The sequence below is a fragment of the Quercus suber genome, unplaced genomic scaffold (assembly GCF_002906115.3).
Source record: "Quercus suber isolate HL8 unplaced genomic scaffold, Cork oak 2.0 scaffold_49, whole genome shotgun sequence".
NCBI classification, from domain to species: Eukaryota; Viridiplantae; Streptophyta; class Magnoliopsida; order Fagales; family Fagaceae; genus Quercus; species Quercus suber.
Window position 1 is genome coordinate 1103557 of NW_027069514.1, and position 19646 is coordinate 1123202.

Genomic DNA, 19646 nt, shown 5'->3' on the forward strand with positions numbered 1-19646 from the left:
CAAAACCCATGTGAGTGGGCTCACTGGGCTTGAGCGCCTTACTAGTCAGCATGACGTCATCTTTCCTCCATGACAACACCATGATGTCACACCCCAAAAGGTTGGAGTTGGCCTGGTCTTATTATATATACCCAAATGACGGTGCAAACTATTAATAAGTTTAATATATAACACGACATTTTTATTTTTAATACTTTTTCTTTCTTTAGAATTATTGGAATTGGTCATGAAATTTAAAACTCAACTAATTGAAATTTTTTTTGGTGTTTTCAATAAAGAAATCCAATGTTTAAAGGTCTGTTTAGTTTAGGCTTATTTCTAGTGATGTCACTGAAAACCTATAACTTAATGATGAAAAAGCATGGGACCATGTAATTTTTTTTTTTTTTTGATTGATTTCCTAATCTTGTTTTCATTACCAACCAATTATTAGTAATATCACTATCGCTTTGTAATTAATGATAAGACATAAACTTATTAGTACTATCATTTTGCACCAAACAATTATAACTTTTTTTGAGAAAGAACAATTATAAATTTATAACTAGTCAGTCAATAAATTATAAAATATATCAGATAAGTTGTCGACATAAATTTATTAATCATTAAAACATGAAAAAAAAAAGTATGAGAAACTTATCCAAAGCTTAACGTGCCATATGTGTGCTTGTACACCATGCTATAAATGCTTGAGAATGAGATAACTATGTACTGTATATTTCACAGCCATGGACAATATATGTGGGGGACCTTTTATTTTTATTTTTTATTTTTTATGACAGGTCTGTGACGAAGTCACCAGCTCTTGATAAATCACCACATGGGCCCAAAACCCATGTGAGTGGGCTCACTGGGCTTGAGCGCCTTACTAGTCAGCATGACGTCATCTTTCCTCCATGACAACACCATGATGTCACACCCCAAAAGGTTGGAGTTGGCCTGGTCTTATTATATATACCCAAATGACGGTGCAAACTATTAATAAGTTTAATATATAACACGACATTTTTATTTTTAATACTTTTTCTTTCTTTAGAATTATTGGAATTGGTCATGAAATTTAAAACTCAACTAATTGAAATTTTTTTTGGTGTTTTCAATAAAGAAATCCAATGTTTAAAGGTCTGTTTAGTTTAGGCTTATTTCTAGTGATGTCACTGAAAACCTATAACTTAATGATGAAAAAGCATGGGACCATGTAATTTTTTTTTTTTTTTGATTGATTTCCTAATCTTGTTTTCATCACTCTCACTCAAAAACCGGAAACACCAAATTGATGTTTTCAATTTCTGAGATACATATCTCATTGACAGGATTGTAAATTTTTTTACCTCTGTGGGGCCATATGTGTTGATGGCGTTATCACTGTTACTTTATCCTCTCTCTTTCTTCTCCCACTTTTTTCTTTTTCTTTCTTTCTCCGACTTCTCTTTCTCTCTATTTTTTTCTTTCTTTCTTCCTTTGTCTGGTTCTTTCTTTCTTCCTTTCTTTGGTTCAGCCTAGTTCCACCCCCATCGTCAAAGCGAGAGCCTCGAAACACCAAGGCCATGATCACTGGTGTTGGGTTTTGATTTTGTCCCATCAAGTAACTTCTCTCTCCAACCTAGAGATCAAGCTTCACCGATGTGGGGGCCTTTTTTGTTATGCGTTGGGTTGGGCTGCCTCTACGGTAGTGGGCCCAAATATTCTGAGTAAGGGAGTTGAGACCGGTCTAACTGCAACTCAATTTGGTCCGGCTTGTGCACAAACATTAAGACCAAGTCCAAGGGAAGATGCAGCAAAGTGGGTTTATCCTCTATTTCTGCCGCAAAAGACTTTTCTCCAGTATCTGCCGCAAAAGACTTTTCTCCAGTATCTGCCGCAAAAGACTTTTCTCCAGTTTCTGTCGCAGGACTGACTTTTCTATTTCTGCTGCTACTAGTTTCTGCCGTAGGATTGACATTTTTGCCGCAGAAGGAACTTTTCTCCAGTTTCTACCGCAGGATTGACTTTTCTACTGTGCAGCAAAACCTTCCGCCATGTAGTAAAACCGTATGTCGTGCAGTGAAACTTTCTGTTATACAGTGAAGTTGTCTACTGTGCAATAAAGCTTTCTGCTGTGCAATAAAGTTTCCTGCCATAAAGCCTTCTGTTATGCATTAAAGCCTTCTGCTGTGCATTAAAGTTTTCTGCTGTGCTTTAAAGCTTTTTGCAGTGCTTTAAAGCTGTTTGTTGTGCTTTCAAAACCTTCTGTCGTGTGAATTACTATGCTTCAATTTTATGACAGAAATACTTTTCCTCTTCCTGCACATAAACAAATCTAAAACCTAAAGAAAATACCCATCAAACAAATGTTAGTTTAAATGGGTTAGCATATTCTCAAATATGTACACATATTCGTAAATAAAGATATATGCATATATATATATATATATATACTTATGGCAGGATAATGATTAGTTTATGTCAAAAGTAAAACACGTAATAACAAATAAAAAGGAAAGCTTTGAAAGGAAATGTTTAGCTTGTATAATAGTTAATACGGTAAAAATAATGAAAATGTGCTATAGCAGAATAACTAGTACAGCAAGTAAAGATACCACAACAAGACAATTGACGCGGCAAACATGATAAAAAACGTGTTACATCAAGATGACTAAATACGGCAGATAGAAGTTATAATGAGAGAAATCAAATATATTTGCAATCAAAATTAAGTATTGAATCTGTTCATAGAATAAGTAAACCAAGAAGGAACCCAAACTCCAACTTGAACAACCTTGTCATAGGCTCTTGTCATAAAAGTTGTACATTTTGAAGAATATGCCTAAATGGCCACTAGCTATTACTTTTGGAGATTTCAAAGAGTGGGTTTGCTAAGAGGGAAGGAAAAGATGGTCTATTGATGCATGCCCCTATTCCTACCACGTTTTCTCTCTTCTTTTTATTTCTCTTCTTTCTTTTTTTTACCCTTAATTTCTTACTACTCTCTTGCTGTGGGTTGTTTTTCTCACTCGGGTCTTTTCTTTTCTTGGGTCCTTTTCTCTGGGTGACTCTTTCTTTCTAAGTGCAGGTTTCCCCTTCCCCCTAGGTTCCCCTTTCATCCATGGCTAGCTCCTCCTTTTATAATGAGCTAATTCAATAGGATTTCTTCCTTTTACCCCTAGGGCTTCACCAATTGTTTTTGGTTTGTTGCGGGCATCCTTTCAAGACTACCCACCAACCCATTGGTTGCCCTGACCACTGCTATTGCTCTAGTACGTGTTTACCGCACCATTACTCATTTTAGGACAAAATTCCCTTTTGTTTATTCTTGCTGTATACCTCTATCTTTGGGCTATCTCACTACCTAGCTCTATGGCATGCATAAGATGGTCTCAACCATCTATTACTTCTTTTGGGTAAGATACCATCCCAACAGGATATATTCCCAAAAGAAGTTATGGTAGGAAACCAAATATAGACCCCCTTTTGCCCCCACCACCAAACCACGCCCTCTGAATTCTTTTGAACGTGGGCCTATCTCCCTTGTATTGGCTGGGTACAGGTTGATGGTGCTCCGGCCCTTCTGTTTTTGTATTCTTTCGTTCCCACGTTGTTTCTACCGTAGTAGATTTATTTTGTTCTGCTGCATGACGTTGTCTTATTTCTTCACACGTTTCTTGTTGTGTTTGTCATTTCTTTTAGCTTAGCTTTTCTTTCCTTAATGTGTTTCCTGCTACTGACACTTCTTGCCGTTTCTTGTTTCTTTTCACCATGCTTCTTCATATCAGTTTTCACGCCTATCTTTTTTATACAAAAGGATTTGAGCCTTTGTGAGCCAAATAATGTTGATTGAATCAAAAGGGTCTTAGGCCCAATTTATCTTTATCTGCTAAAGCCATTCCGCCAAAGTACTGTATTCTACGGCAGATCTGTATTCTGCTGCAAATTTGCAGGCCAAATAATGTTAACTGGATCAAAAGGGTCTTGGACCCAATTTATCTTCATCTACCAAAGCCATTCTACCAGAGAACTGTATTCTGCGGTAAAGCTATATTCTGTGGCAGATTTGTATTCTGCAGCAGATTTGTGTTTTGCTGTAGATTTCTTTCACTTGCATTTCTTTCTTTGGAAATTTCTTACTCTTCGGTCTTCTTGGTGGGTCTTTGGGCTTTGCTTCTCATTGGGCTTTCTTCCTTATGGGCCTTTGGGTACAGATTTGCAAAAATGGGTACTAACAGCAGACAAATCGGACTGAGCCAAGACTAGAGACCAAGCTTCGCCGGCAAAACGAACTGAGCCCAGGTCAAATTGTGAGACCTGATGCTTCACAGAGGTCAAAAGCTTCGTCGGCGAATCGAACTAAGCCAAGACCAGAGAACAAGCTTCGCCGCGAATAGAACCCAAAGCTCTCCTTCATTTTTTTTCCCCTTCACGCGGTGATGGCTATAACGTGATAAGACCTGATGCTTCTTCTTCTTTTTTTTTCTTTTAATCAAACACATTTGGTTGAAGGCTGTTGGTGGGTTTGGATTTTTGATTCATTCGGATTTTTTGGTGGAGGTTGTGGTTGTGTTGAGGGCTGTTAGTGGTGGTGGTTGTAGTTGTGGATTTGTGGGTTTGCCGTTGGTGGTGGTGGGTGAAGGGTTTGCCGTTGGTGGTGGTGAAGCTAGGTTTGAAGTGTCGAAAAAAAATAAATAAATAAAAAGGAACACGGGTAGCAACCATATTTTTCTGTATAGTGTCAGTGGGTGGGTCCATTATTTTGGCAAAAAGTGAAGTTAAAAACTAAGTTACATGACTGAGTTTTGTGACCAAACAAAAGTGTTGGATTTTTTAAGGATAATGGAGTTTGAGTTATGAGTTATGGGTTTTGAGTTTGAATTATGAAAACTGAATACTGAGTTATGAAAACTGAGAAACCTTTAAACCAAATGGGCCCTAAATCTCTTCATTCCCAACAATCGAATTATCCAAAAATAAATAGTCAATTCGCTCCAAATTATATGAAATAGGTGTTCCTTATAAAAGGCTAGCTTAGGTATAAGACATTTTTCTAATTAGTATAAAATAAAATTAGTGTCATAATAGGTCAATATGAAAATAACGTACATACAACTTTAGCATAAATTATGAAACTAAAAAGAAGAAAAAAAGTAATGAATTTTGTAGTTTAATTTGTATTTTTAATAAAAACATTCAAGTACAAATTTGTTATTGTGGATTATATATATATATTTTTTAGTAAAAGTAAAAATGTTAGTGATGTGAGTTGTGTTAAGTATTGTTGTCAGAGCATTCTCATCAACTCTCTCATAAAAAATGCCATTTTAACACACTAAAAACCTACTTTATTATTTTAGCACATCATTTTACAATATCTCATTTATCAGATGTTCTATTCTTCCATTCTATACATTAAAATAATATTTTCTACCCATTAAAATAATATATTATCTCAAATCCCAGCCAATATACAAACACCAAAAACTCAGTGCAGTTGCCACCAACCACCCATCAACCACCGCTACAACCACCACCAACAGCACATCAACCGCCACAAACTACACTCACAGTCACCGGATCCTCCAACAAATTCCAAATCCAAAAACCTCAACAAAAGAGGAAAAAAAAAAAAAAACTCAACCAACCAAAAAAATAAAGAATAAAATGCCGACCCAAACTCAACCAACGATCGGTGACGGCTGTGGAGGTCGGCGACGTGATTAGCGGCGAGGACTGGAGAGATCAGCGGCGAGGACTGGCGAGATCGGTGACGAGGACTGGCGAGATCGGTGACGACGTGATTAGCGGCGAGGACTGGCGAGATCAGCGATAAGGACTGGCGAGATCGGTGACGAGGACTGGCGAGATCGCGGCGAGGACTAGCGAGATCGGTGTGGCGAGCCTGGGCGGTCTGTCTCTCGGCGTGGCGAGACCGGCCATGGCGAGATCGGTGTGGCGAGCCTGGGCGGTCTGCATGGCCAGACGGGGAGAGAGAGATGGGTTGCAGAGGGAGAGAGAGAGAGATGGGTGAGATGGGAGAGAGAGTCTGATGGGAAGAGAGAGAAGATACGAATAAAATAAGCCCAAACAGTAATAGCACTTCTGTCCGTACGCTCTCAAAAATGAGAGCGTATTGTAGCACGTTCCAAAAATTTGGAACATTTAGCATACCTGATGGACCTTTGTTTTTATGTTTGATGTGCTAAATGTGCCAAATTTTTGGCATTTGGCACATTTAAGAGACTTGATGAGAGTGCTCTGATGACCATGGAAAGGGAAATGGGAACATAACATGAAGTCGACGACGCCGTTTTGCTTTTTCTTCCAAGAAATTAAAAGGTGTCGTTTGTAGTTGCCTCACTTTACGTGGCCGATAAAATCTTTTCCCGGAAAAGGCAAGAAATCCGCGAGATTCTAAAAAGTCTCACATTGCGGTGATGAAATAAAAGCACGACACGTGGTCGACAAAGAAAAAAGAAATGGGCGTGACGTGTGACCGTGTGGGTCTCGAGAGCAAAGGACGGAGGACCACATGTATATAGTCGGCGTACTGTCGGGCGACTAAATCCACATACTGCCAAAACAGACCTTTTTGTATCAAACCTGTAAAATTCAAATATCAATTATGCCTCATTTTGCTGGCTCTAAATTATTTTTAATAGTATTTGAAAGAAAAAATATCTGTGCTTTTTCTACGATAGTAAATATTGTACTAACTTTTTAAAAACTATTGATATGATATGTTATAAATATACGCAATTTTTATAAATATTTCGAAATTGATGTTAGTCTAATCATGATTTGTCAATTAATAAATTGTGAAAAAATTATATTTAATCATTTTTATATATTTTTTGAGATAAAAGATAGAACTCATTTTTATATTTTTATTTAAAATACTTTGGTAGGTTTTTGATATTGTTAGATTGTCGATTGTTTCAAAAACTTAAGTTATTAAGAGGTAGAATGGAGAAGACAAGAATCGAACTTAGAATCTCATATTTTAATATCATGTTAGATTACTTATTGTCTCAAAAGTTTAAATTATTGTAAATTTAATCATTTAACCACACAATTCTAACCGATATTTCAATTGGTATTGTTGTTGAGTTGGGATTTCATGTCAAAATCTACCTAAATCTTTGATGATAAAAAGAGTGATCATTAATTCATTATAAGACTAGTGTGATAGGTATTAATTTTTATAGTAATTAAAGAGCAATCATCATATAATATTTATAAATAATAAAATTGTTAATTAAAAAAACACAGAAACCTTTTTAAAATGCTTTTCATTTTATGTTAAAATTGATAACAATTTTCAATAGAACATTTACTTGTGGGAAAAGTACACAAAATCCTTCATTGTTTCTTTATAAAAAATGACAACACTTAAAATTTTGAATGCAAACTTAGTAATCTTCTATGGTATTATTTTATATGTAAACCGCTAAACATATATGAAAATAAAACGATGAGTCTATATAACAAGGGCAACGTGAGAAAACTATTTGTTGGCCTGAGAAAACTATTTGGGATTGACTTCTAAGATGATTGTTAGGTTTATTCACGTGGAAATGCAAATATTGCAAAGGCTTTTTTGTTGTTGTTGTTGTGTTTAGGCCATATAGTGGGTGGTCCTTTCTCATGAGCTTTGTCTTTCAAAGACTACCCTAAGCCAATCCTTTACTACTATTTCAACGTTACCTTTACATATTTAATGCACCATGCTGGGCCGGGTCCTCTACGGTATGATACGTACCTTTCTCACTCAGCGACCCTTTTGGAAGAGTTTTAGAGAAGGCCTCACCTTCTTCGACCAGTGGCTCCATCCCAAGTCCCAATCGGAGGGGAAAAATATATATAGAAAACAATGTTAAAGATACATCTTTTAAAAAATAATAATAATAAATGGTAAAAATGGTAAGTTGTGACTAGTATAATACTATATATAATATCATATTTACATCAATTTATTATTGATAATACTTCTTATTTTTTATAATTAAGTAATTAAAACATGCAAAGAAAAATTTGAATATTGGATATCTTTATTAGAAATACTAAGTATTGTTATTTAAACTATAAGACTCTTGGATTATTGATAATATTTTTATTATATACAAATCACACGAAATAAGTAAATATTTTGGTGGTCTTACATTCGATTTGGTTAAGCTTAATTTTGTTTAAAAGAAAATGTAGGGTTTTTTTTTTTTTTTTTCAATAGTTGTACTTTTATGTAATAAATAAAATTAAAAAAAATAAATTTAAACACACACCTTAAGCTTATTGATACACACACACAAACAACCCTAGAATTTGGATAAAAAACCAAACACCTTGATCTTTTAATTTAAAATTATGAGCTCCTAAACCTTAAGAAATTCTCAAATTGCTCCTTCTATCTAAACCTTTATGGATACATGAATTTAAAGTAATTTTTTTAATGAAATTTTAGTTCAAAAATATTTTCTATTAAAAAAAATTATAATATAAAGAATTTAGAAGTGTGACTAAAATTTAGACATAATGAGCAATTCAGTTATTTCTCAAAATTTAGAGACTTCCAATTTAATACTAGAAGATTAAGAAGTTCATTTAATTTGATCCAAATTTCTACACACACACAAACAACCCTAGAATTTGGATAAAAAACCAAACACCTTGATCTTTTAATTTAAAATTATGAGCTCCTAAACCTTAAGAAATTCTCAAATTGCTCCTTCTATCTAAACCTTTATGGATACATGAATTTAAAGTAATTTTTTTAATGAAATTTTAGTTCAAAAATATTTTCTATTAAAAAAAATTATAATATAAAGAATTTAGAAGTGTGACTAAAATTTAGACATAATGAGCAATTCAGTTATTTCTCAAAATTTAGAGACTTCCAATTTAATACTAGAAGATTAAGAAGTTCATTTAATTTGATCCAAATTTCTTGGGAAAAAAATACAACAACAAAAAAATCTCACTTTGTCAAAAACAAATTTCTCTCCCTATATATGGTTAATAATATCATAGTTAGCCTTGGATGAGATTAAATTCGATAAGGACGTAGTGCAAAACCATGTTATACCCCTTCAATCCCAGCATGCCACATCATCTTATCATATATTTAAGAATAAATATAATTACACTTAATCAATTCTAATATCCATATATAAATCCAACCAAATTGGGAATTTATTGAGATATTATTAAATGTGGTAAGATGTATTGAATTTAAGTAAAATGTTGACGTGATAATCACTTATTAGATGGTGTAAAACACAAGTTTTACACATCATCCTTATAGAATTTAATCTCAGCTTGGATAATAGCTTTTTTTTTTTTTTTTTTCCTTCTTTCTTTTGGGGCAAGAGCTTGTCTAGTGAAGGTACAATTTAGGCATGTGAGTTTTAGATATTCATATCTTTAACATGTGAAATTAACAGGCTAGTGTGTGATTTGTTTCCATCTCATAGGTCTTAAAAGGACCAATAATTCAAAAAGAATGCCTGCACAAAGTTATGCAAGCATGCATTATTGATTGACAATTGCACACGGGAGTGGTACATGCCACATTATAGATGGAGAATGAAATTACAAGCAACGGGATATGGCAATAGGCAACTTGCAAACATTTCTTGCACGAGTGCCTAAACTCGAGAGGGCTCCTCTGCCAAATCTCCCGCTTTGCTTAGCTCTCAATTCTAGAAATCTAAAAAATAGTAAAATTCTAGCTATCTAAAGATGGTAAAAGACAGCCGCTAAACTTGGTTCTTTTGTGATTATTATTTTTAATTTATTAACTCGTTTAATAACGTCTTTTGTGGTCAAATAAGAGACTTAGGATTCAATTCTTGCCTACACAAAAAATCAATTGGTGTCTTAGACTGATAATAAAAACAATTATTATGAAGTGAATATCATAAGTTTAAACTCTATAAACCAGTTTATATATATAATATACACATGCGCACTTTTTTATTATTATCAATATTCAATATGATTTGCCACTTTGATAGGACACTATGTTCAATACAATTTATTTTATAGCTTTAATATAGCATAAAATAAAGATTGGCACCAGAATTTGTAATGCTTGCTATCATTCACAAGAATTTCCCCGGGGGGGGGGGGGGGGGGGGGGTTTTCAATTTCCCGCTTTAGCATTTCTAAATAATAAGAGTTTATAAAGTAGAAAAACATCACAAAATTTTGCTTCAAGAGTTAACGATTAGAAGAATTACGATTTTTTTAAAATGAACGAAAGAGTTAACTGACCTTGAATACAACAATATTGAGGTCTATTTAGTATTAACCCAACTTACGCGCAACGATATTAACCAACCAATTAACTCTAGAACCAATACCAAAGTATATACTATATATATTTAAAAAGTCATAAAGTCCAACGCATCTTCTTACTTCTGTAGCCTTATATAGATTATTATTACTAGTGGTTTACCTCTCCATTTCAATGTAAAGATCTTTGTTGACATATATACAAAAATATTTAATGTATCCAGGGTGGCTTAATGCATTTGGGATGAAAACTGAAATTGAGGTCTTTTATATATTTAAATATGACTTTTAAAAAATAAAATACTATTTAAATTATATTATCTTATTTTAGATGCAAAATTATTACTAATTAACATAAATTACGTCTAATTTCTTTTTTTAAAAGTATATAGATACAAAAAATTTGACAAAAATTTTTATACTTGTTGATGTGGAGGATTGATAGTGGTAAGTAAAAGGATGATGTTAGTAGTAGACTTGGGTGAGAACTAGTTAAAGGTTGTCAACTCAACTATTGTGAAAAATATTGTGAATTTTTTGTGTATATTGCTCTCTTTTTTATTTTTTGAAAAGTGTTACATTCACAATATTTTTCACAATAAATCTTAGGTGTTAAGTTGTTACTGGTTCTAATTTGTATCTCTAATTGAAATTATTTTTTTGTCATCACTTACAGTCTGTTATAACTTTTTACTTAGGATTTACTGTAAAAATGTTTTGAAAAATATTGTGAACATCATTCTCCCTCTCTCTTTTTTCTTATTTTTCATTTGATAAAAAAAATTATTTTATTTTTTGGGTAATATTTGGGCTTAATTAATTAAAGAAATAATCATATTGATTAAAATTTGGGTTTTTTTTTTTTTTTTTTTCTACTTAGGGCCTTAGGCGAACGCATCAATTGACGATCCGACACTAAGTGTATCTTTACTTGTGTTCTTAAGACACTCATTAACAAAAGCTTGAAATTAAACTTGAACTATTTTCTCATTAGTCTGTCGAGAATATGACTCAAATCAAAAGTTTCATGATAAATTTAAAACTTAAACACATATTGTTCAAATTATTTCATTTGCAATTTGAAAAATCCTATGAATTGACAGTGCAGTAAATAAAACTTATGAACTCCAAATTGATTAAAAACAAAAAATTCTTCAAAACTTCAATCAAAATATGGAACAATTATTGAACGGTTCAAATTTGAAAGAAGTTTAGGGGTTAGAGATAGCTAATTATAAGCCAAGCTGCATGGTGGTTCCAGGGTACGAAGTTGAGTTAAGGAAAGGCAGTGTGGCGGATAAAAAGGCAAAAATTTCTCTTGCACGAGACAAGATAAAAGCAGATGAGAGATCTGTTTGGCAACGAGACGCGTGGCACAAAAGTTATGATGGTGTGGACTTTAATTGCTTTACAGAAGCTGAATCTGTCTATGTAATAAATCAATAAAGTGGCTTTTTTGAGCAGTACTGACACAGAGAGGAGAAAGAGAGAGAGAGATATATAAAGATAGAGAAGTACGGTCTAGTGGGGACCACACGGAGTCAAATGTTAACTTTTGTCAAACCCTGGCCTAAATGTGTAATGTAAATGTGTACGTCTTTCTCTACTGATTTCTTCTGCATTATTTTGTGGGAGCTCTTTATAATGAGGCAAATGGTGTTGGTTAAGGATGTATTTTTCATTCAAAAAACTGTCAAAAGTTATAAAAATGTGTAAAAGACAGTATAAAATTGCAAAAAGTTACAAAAAGTGACAAAAAAGCTGTAAAAAAATTTAAAAAAAAAAATGTGTTGTTAACTATTAAGGTGTCTGTTAATGCAACCCTTATAGCAGTACTTTTCTAATTTTTTTTTATGTAACAATTTGTTTAAGGTTGTGTTTAACAATTTGTTTAAGGTTGTGTTTACAAACTTGGATTTGAATTTGAATTTTAAATTAAAAAAAATTAAATTAAGGGATTTTAAATTTATTAATTTTAAGAGTTATTTTAAATTCAAGCATTTTAAAGGTTTAAAATCTTAAGTGGATTTGTCAAATCTAAATCCTTGACATTTTTTAAACTTTTCAACCAAGTTATTTGAATTTTAATCAATCAAATCTAAATCCAAATGCCCAAATTATGTCATCCAAACACACCAAAACTACATTATTTTTCAATGATATAATTAGGCCACCACGTAATAACTAGAGTTCCAATCAATTTAGACTTTTAGATATTAGAAAAAGGAGTTTTAAGGGGGGAAAATCAATGTTAAGCGTTATACTCTGCACTCTGCAGCTATAAATACCAACAAAGCTGCAGACCAAACTTAGTCTCAGCATAGTAATTCAAAATCATTCTTTTCAATACCAAGAAAAAAAAAATCTCCTCCATTTCCTATTCCCTGAGTACCTCAGCTTTCCTCCATGATTAACTCTGTTCCTCCAATGACTTTCCTCTCATGATCTCTGTTCTCAAAGGTTATTAACCCAAAAAATCTTCTCTTCTGTGAACAACCCAATATCTCTTTTGAGTTTTTCACAAATCCACATAATTCCTTGGATCACTCTGTTTCAAAGCTAAAGTTTGTTTCTTTTTTCTTTCATTCTCATCCATTCTCTGTTTTCCTTCGCTAAAACTTTCATATCTTCTTTGTTTTCCTTTGCCCATAACCTCTGGTTACCAATTTTCATCATAGCTAGGAAAAAAAGGACCAATTTTTAGTGTCCTTGTTTCCTACACACTGTTTTCCAACCTTTTTTTTTTCTATCTATACTCCACTTTTCCTTGAAAACAAAGCTTTAAATTTTGCCATAACCATGGATACAAACCAAGACCAAAACCTTCCTCTTACAAACACTGATGGTGCTGATATCCGATCCTCGTTATCTCAACTCATATTAACAGGCGGCACTAGCACCTTAGATTCAATATTCTCTCATTGCAGCCCATCAAACGCTATCACTAACCCAGTTTTTGAGCCTCTGGGTTCCTCTGTTTATCTCCACCAGAGAGATCTTCTACAAAAGCTCTGGCAAGAAAACCGACCAAGCAGTTTGCTTAATCATACTTCTTTGAATATCCCACTTCAGAGCTCTGTATGCACAAGCAGTTACAAAAGTCCCTGCAAGAAAAAGCTATACAGGGGAGTGAGACAGAGACATTGGGGCAAATGGGTTGCTGAGATTAGACTACCCCAGAACAGAATGAGAGTCTGGTTGGGTACTTATGAGACGGCAGAAGCCGCGGCTTATGCTTATGATCGTGCCGCTTATAAGCTTCGTGGCGAATATGCACGCTTGAATTTCCCAAATCTTAAGGATCCAAGTAAGTTAGGATTCGGAGATTGTGCTAGATTGAATGCTTTGAAGAGCTCCGTTGATGCTAAAATTCAAGCAATTTGTCAAAAGGTGAAAAGAGGGAAAGCTAAAAAAAATGCAAAGAAAAGCACAGGTGGTGGTGAAGGTAGCAGTACTAGTAGTAAAATTGAGAAAACAATGAAGGTGGACTCATCATCGTCTTCGTCATCGTTATCGGTACCACTGTCACCATTGGTTTTTGGTGATAGTTGGGGCAGTGAATTGTTATCACCTGCAGTTTCTGAAGATGGGTTTTGGAAGTGTGAGAATTCACCTTCCTCTGTTTCGACAGAGTGCCCAATGGCAATGGCACTGGCAGAGGAATCAGATTTAGTAGGCTGTTCACTGGCAAAGATGCCTTCGTTTGATCCCGAATTGATCTGGGAAGTTCTTGCTGATCAGAGGACTATGTGTTTCGGACGCTGAATTGTCAAAATGCTTGCAAGTTTTGGAGGAATTTTCTTTGAATGTGAAGCAGGATTTTTAAGTGTATATGGTGGTGATGAGGTCCGTAGTCTGTAGGCAGATGCTTTAATTTCATAGTTTCTTATTCCAATCTAGTGTCGATTTTTGAGGTTTTTTCTAGCTTAGTTAGGGACTATTAGGTTATGTTTTAGCCTTCTGCTTTTTGTTTGAAGGCTTTAAGAATTATCTTTGAGCTAGTTACCCTCCTACACAGAGTGATGTAAGATTATACTGTACGTGGTCACTTGTTAGTTAAATCTATTTCTATGTTATTTCTGGAATAAAAGTCTTATAGTTTTTGTATTAATTTATAATAATACATTTCCAAGCAGATGTTAATGTGTTATAAAGCAACTGTTCAAGGCTAAACCTGATACCTAATTCCTGCCAATAAATTACACGTTTCACATGACGTATGCCCAGTGTAATGACGAATAACAAAACAACCTGATCTCTTATCTTAGAGAGTTAGAATCTGTCCACGTTTCATAGCTAATCCTCCATGCCTCTTAAATATTAAGAAGCTGTGTATGAAGAGGCGGTCCAACTCCTGTGCAATATTGTAAGCAGTTCCGTGCAGTATCTTACTTTTGTACCATTGTGATTCCTATGCTTGATATATGATAGAAGGTAACTACAGATGAAAGAAATGAAAGTTGGGCTATTATTCAAATGACAGTAATAAAGTAGGAAAACACACAAAAGAAAGGTGAAACTAAAGTGCTTCGTTTGGTTGTATCTCAGAGGTTTTTTCAATATCCTTGGGAAATAGACTATAAAATGCCCGATTCAGTACGCAAACTTGACGGTGACCCCAAGTGAATTTTAATGTCAATTTCAAGTTAAATCTTGATTGGCCCTAATTCAATTGTAAGGGATTTGTTTTATCAAGCAGCAAATTAACAGGATATGATGCAAGGCTGCCTACTTTTTGACTTTTTAAGTAATTATAAGTTTAGAAGTAAATTTCGAAGATGATGGAGAAGTAAGCTTGACACCAGACCACTCCAAAGAATCATGAGAAAAAAATCTTAGCAGCTTTCTTGAGATAACTGATATATTAGGCAGCTGCTGTAATAGGCTCACATGCAAGTAGATTAGAAATTGACATTCTTACCGTCAAACTATTAAGCAATTTCTACAAACAGTGATTTCTGGTTATGACTAGAATGAATTCTATGCTCCTGTATGTGAGAATCACATCGCAACAAGAAAAATTAGGCGAAACTCAACTTTGCTCCAGCAGTCTTTGTTCATGCTCATATATGGCCCTATCTTTATCAAACAATCTTCTGAACCACTTGTTGGCAAGAAATATAAGACATCCAAGGGAATGTAATGAAATCAGTGGAATTTACATGCTTTAGAAAATCTCTTTTAACAGCTTTTTTTTTTTTTTTTTTTTGGGAAAAGTAGCTTCTGCTAAATAGTGACCCACAACATGCACTTTCTTTTTTGTAAGGGCGCACCGGCAGGTCTTGAAAAAAGTGAAGCATTCTTGCAAGTTGCAACATTGTAGCAGCAGAGTACTACATGAAATTTTGCATGGGCATTAACCACAGTTTACAGTAAACAAAAGAAAGGTACCAGCAAGCTACACAACACATTGATCCTGTTTTCTGGACAAGATATGTATATACTTCCATCATGATTATAGCACCTCCTAAAAAAATAATTTTACATAAAATAAGAGGACCTCTAATAGCCGGATACGAGCTGATTAGAAACTTAGAAAAGCACTACCAGGTCAGAGAAGTCTTTGAGTGTTGCAGTTTTGCATTGTAAGAATTTTCTATCTCCTCCTGCAACATTCATAAATTGCACAGTTAACCTAATGTTTCCTCACCAAAACTAGCATCTTCAACAGAATGTTTATTAAGGGGTTCATCCATTTAATATTGCATGTTAAGCATACGCATAAGAGGAGGAAACAGACATGTATCAGTAACTTTCTTGACATTCTTTGACAAAGGACGGAGAAAACTTCATTTTGAAAAGCTAGAAGTTTGTTTATCAAGTTTCTTGTATGGATAGCAGTTGCTGAGGAAGTTCTAACAGGGGCATTAACGAAGCCTACCCTTTCACAAAAAGTCTGCGTTTTATCTAACACTGAATGTTCTTAATCGGCATAGCCTAGAATAGTTCAAAACATAGCCCAAGGACCATGATATCAAAGATAAATAATGCTGCCTAAAATTTGTAATAAGCTCTATGCCAGGACAATTCTGATGGCAATTTCCTAAATCAACATACAAAGGGATAATGAGAGAGAGTAGGCATACCTTGCAAGACTTTAGTAGAGGCTGCAAGAATGATGATCTGAAAAACCTGATTGATTTTCCAAGTGAGGTTCTATCCCATTCTGCTGTCGAGCAACAAAATTTACATCATTAGTGATACTGAAGAAAAATCCAAATGGTATCTATATTAAAGTGAGCATGCAGTAAAGGGATTACCCTGCAAACCTAAAACAGAAGTTGACCAACCATACAACTATGACCTCCAATTTAACTTCTTGGATGTCATCGAGTCCCATACTAATTAAGGAAAACCATAATGGAAAGGAAGCCCCACCCTTGCATCAACTATTTTTTATTTTCAGATTGCTTTTTGTGAACCACCAAAAAATTGATAGGATGCATAAAAATTTGGGTAGCTAAAATAGTGATGCAAAGGCAATGGAAAAACTGTAAATAATGTCCTAGTTTTGTATTAACATACCGTCATCATCTGTTCCCAAACCTCCCATGTTAATTTCCTCTAAGACCTGTAAATTCAACAAAATCAAATAACACTTCATGAGAAACAAGAGAAAATTCCACATAGAAGTTCAAGATCTACATCATTATAACAAAATCTAAATTGAACTAGGATGAGAATTTTTCAAACCATTCACCTTGGATTGAAAAATCTTCCTGGCAAGCAATCATTCAAATGAAAAAAAAAAAATTCATTTCATCACAACTACCTTGGAAAGGGTTGGTACTGCAGTAGGATCAAATTCCTCGCAACGATTCGGATCAATAGGAACACAAACACGACCTAGAATAATGAGAATAAGTTACTTACAATACCATTATCAGCCACATAACTAAGCAATATCTACCATAACAGATTAATATTACTTATCAGAGATTTCTTATGATAAGCATATAACTTTCATCACTAGTATTTGATAACTAATATTACTAGTTTAGGTTTAAAAACTTTGGTATTCAAAGCAAAACAAAACCCTTTATATTTTCAAAAAAATTATCTAGCAGCGTATTTTCAAATAATAATAAAAAAAATAAAAAAATAAACTAAAAATGGTCACTAATATCTGATATGGATTGTGTGCCCCAGGTGCTAACCTGTCTTTGGATGTATGCAGAATGGTGCTTTTAGCAAATGGTTCATGTGTTTGAAACCTAATACCAACAACAGATAGGTCAGATGAAGAGTTAGTATACATATGTCAGATATAACAGGCTTGATTGTCTAAGGAGTATATAACCATTATTTGTATCAAGTTATGATCCTGAGAAGAATGTACACTTTGAAAAAGTAAGAGTAATAGCATAAACCTCCATATCGAGCCGAGGGTAACTAAAAGAGAATACAATCTCTTCAACACACTTTCCCAGTCCTTGTGCCTGAAATAGGGAAAGATGTAAAACAAAATTAAGTTTCCATTAAAATTCCTTAACAAGATTATAAAAGTTCTTGTCCTAGTCTTTCCATAAACGCATCATTAAACCATTGTCACAACTATGGTTATCCTAAGTATTCCAACATTCAGCTCATTCAAATCCCTTCCATTGCCTGTTTGCTATCCATTGCATAGATGGAACTCAGCAATGAGCACTAGGCTTAATGCCTTCCTTAATTTCTTTGTTCCTAAGAAAATCACAACAATTAAGGCCCTATCTAAGATGAACTAATTAAGGCTGAAAATTTGATACGATTTGATGTGCACATTTGTAGAAAAAAGGGCAGTCTACCAGATTATAAAAGTTCCATTAAAATGTCAAACAAAATTAAGTTTCCATTAAAATTCCTTAACAAGATTATAAAAGTTCTTGTCCTAGTCTTTCCATAAACGCATCATTAAACCATTGTCACAACCATGGTTATCCAAAGTATTCCAACATTCAGCTCCTTCAAATCCCTTCCATTGCCTGTTTGCTATCCATTGCATAGATGAAACCCAGCAACGAGCACTAGGCTTAATGCCTTCCTTATTTTCTTTGTTCCTAAGAAAATCACAACAATTAAGGCCCTATCTAAGATGAACTAATTAAGGCTGAAAATTTGATACGATTTGATGTGCACATTTGTAGAAAAAAGGGCAGTCTACCAATTGTATCACAAAAGAATTCAACAGCTTAGGCTTAGGCCCAGACAATCATACAATGCAATCCACAAAACACTTTGCTGACATCAGTTCTATCAAATTGTTTTAAGCAATTTCTATGTTATTAGAATCCAATATTATCAACCAAGTGGCAAAAAGAAATAGAACGTGATCTCAAAGATGGCAGAAAAATCCCCTATCCCAATTGAGGCATCTGGTCGCCTCAGAGAAATACAAAATTAAAATCCCTGTCTACATCCTAGTTTTCTACTTTCTTCTACCAGGTTAGTGTGGCACATATGTCCATCGTTGATTACAAGGTTCCTAGCAAGAGATAGTTGTGCTATACTAGAAATTCCATACCTTCGGTTTTCCTGATTTAAGTATCTTTTTTACATGTTTCCATCGATCAACATTAATGTTTTCTTTTGAAATGGAGGACTTTTTGTTGTCTTGCCACTTCCCCCGTAGTTCAGAAGTAATAGCTGCAAGGATAGCTTCAAATATAATACTTCACTAACCATGAGCATAGAACATATTATACATGAAAAGGGAAAAGAAATTGTGTACATTCATCAGGAATCATTTCTAAGATCTTCTCATATCTCTCCTCAGTTGAAAATAAGCTTTGATTTGAAAGCAAATTTCCCTCAAAGAATTCCTCCAGGACTTTGTATGATCTCCTGTAGAGATGGAATATGTCTTAGTAGAGGATACAATTGGCCTAGAATTAAAAAGTCAATACATACTAACACTTACAAAAGGAACGGATGTAAGGCAGAACTTGTTAAAGACACCTTTTTCTGACTGTTTTCATTTCCCTGATCAGAGTACAGAAAATTCCACTAAACTTTATGAAAAAAAATTCCTCCAAGTTAAAAGTTTGTCAAAACAGTATAACCCACCTTGTATACACGGAAATATTCAGCAATAGATGACCTCTGTTCATTCGTCAACCTACAGAAGTAATGGCAATACAGTTTGAATATTTGAGCATCATGAACAAAGAACTTGAAAAAGAAATTTCAGAATTTGATTATTTAATGTACAACCTTCTTGCTTTCGGATCACAAACCCAACAATGAACACCACGTCGACCACTATATACCCAGAGAATGTGATTAAAACCAAAATCATCTGCAACAAATTATTTAGAGCAACGTGGAAAATCAATCAACTGAAAACATAAGGCTTCTATAAAACCATATGACTATACAATTAGTAAAAAATATGATAATAAAAAAAA

The 19646-nt window shown here is 34.1% G+C and overlaps 2 protein-coding genes across 2 annotated transcripts; one reads left to right on the forward strand and one right to left on the reverse strand.

Moving 5' to 3' along the window:
* Positions 1-12563: 12563 nt before the first annotated feature.
* Positions 12564-14371, forward strand: LOC112023899 (ethylene-responsive transcription factor ERF061). The gene has a single exon (XM_024056527.2). The coding sequence runs from the start codon at positions 13060-13062 to the stop codon at positions 14023-14025; it is 966 nt and encodes a 321-aa protein (XP_023912295.2). The 5' UTR covers positions 12564-13059; the 3' UTR covers positions 14026-14371.
* Positions 14372-15567: 1196 nt separating this feature from the next.
* LOC112001950 (uncharacterized) lies at positions 15568-19537 on the reverse strand (the record flags this gene model as incomplete). The annotated part of the gene is given in 11 exon segments (XM_065771785.1): positions 15568-15866; positions 16347-16426; positions 16786-16831; positions 17033-17106; positions 17418-17473; positions 17629-17699; positions 18764-18885; positions 18971-19083; positions 19160-19221; positions 19306-19357; positions 19453-19537. Coding segments are annotated over 11 exon segments (824 nt in total), but the record flags the coding sequence as incomplete, so codon positions are not given.
* Between the last annotated feature and the right edge of the window lie 109 nt (positions 19538-19646).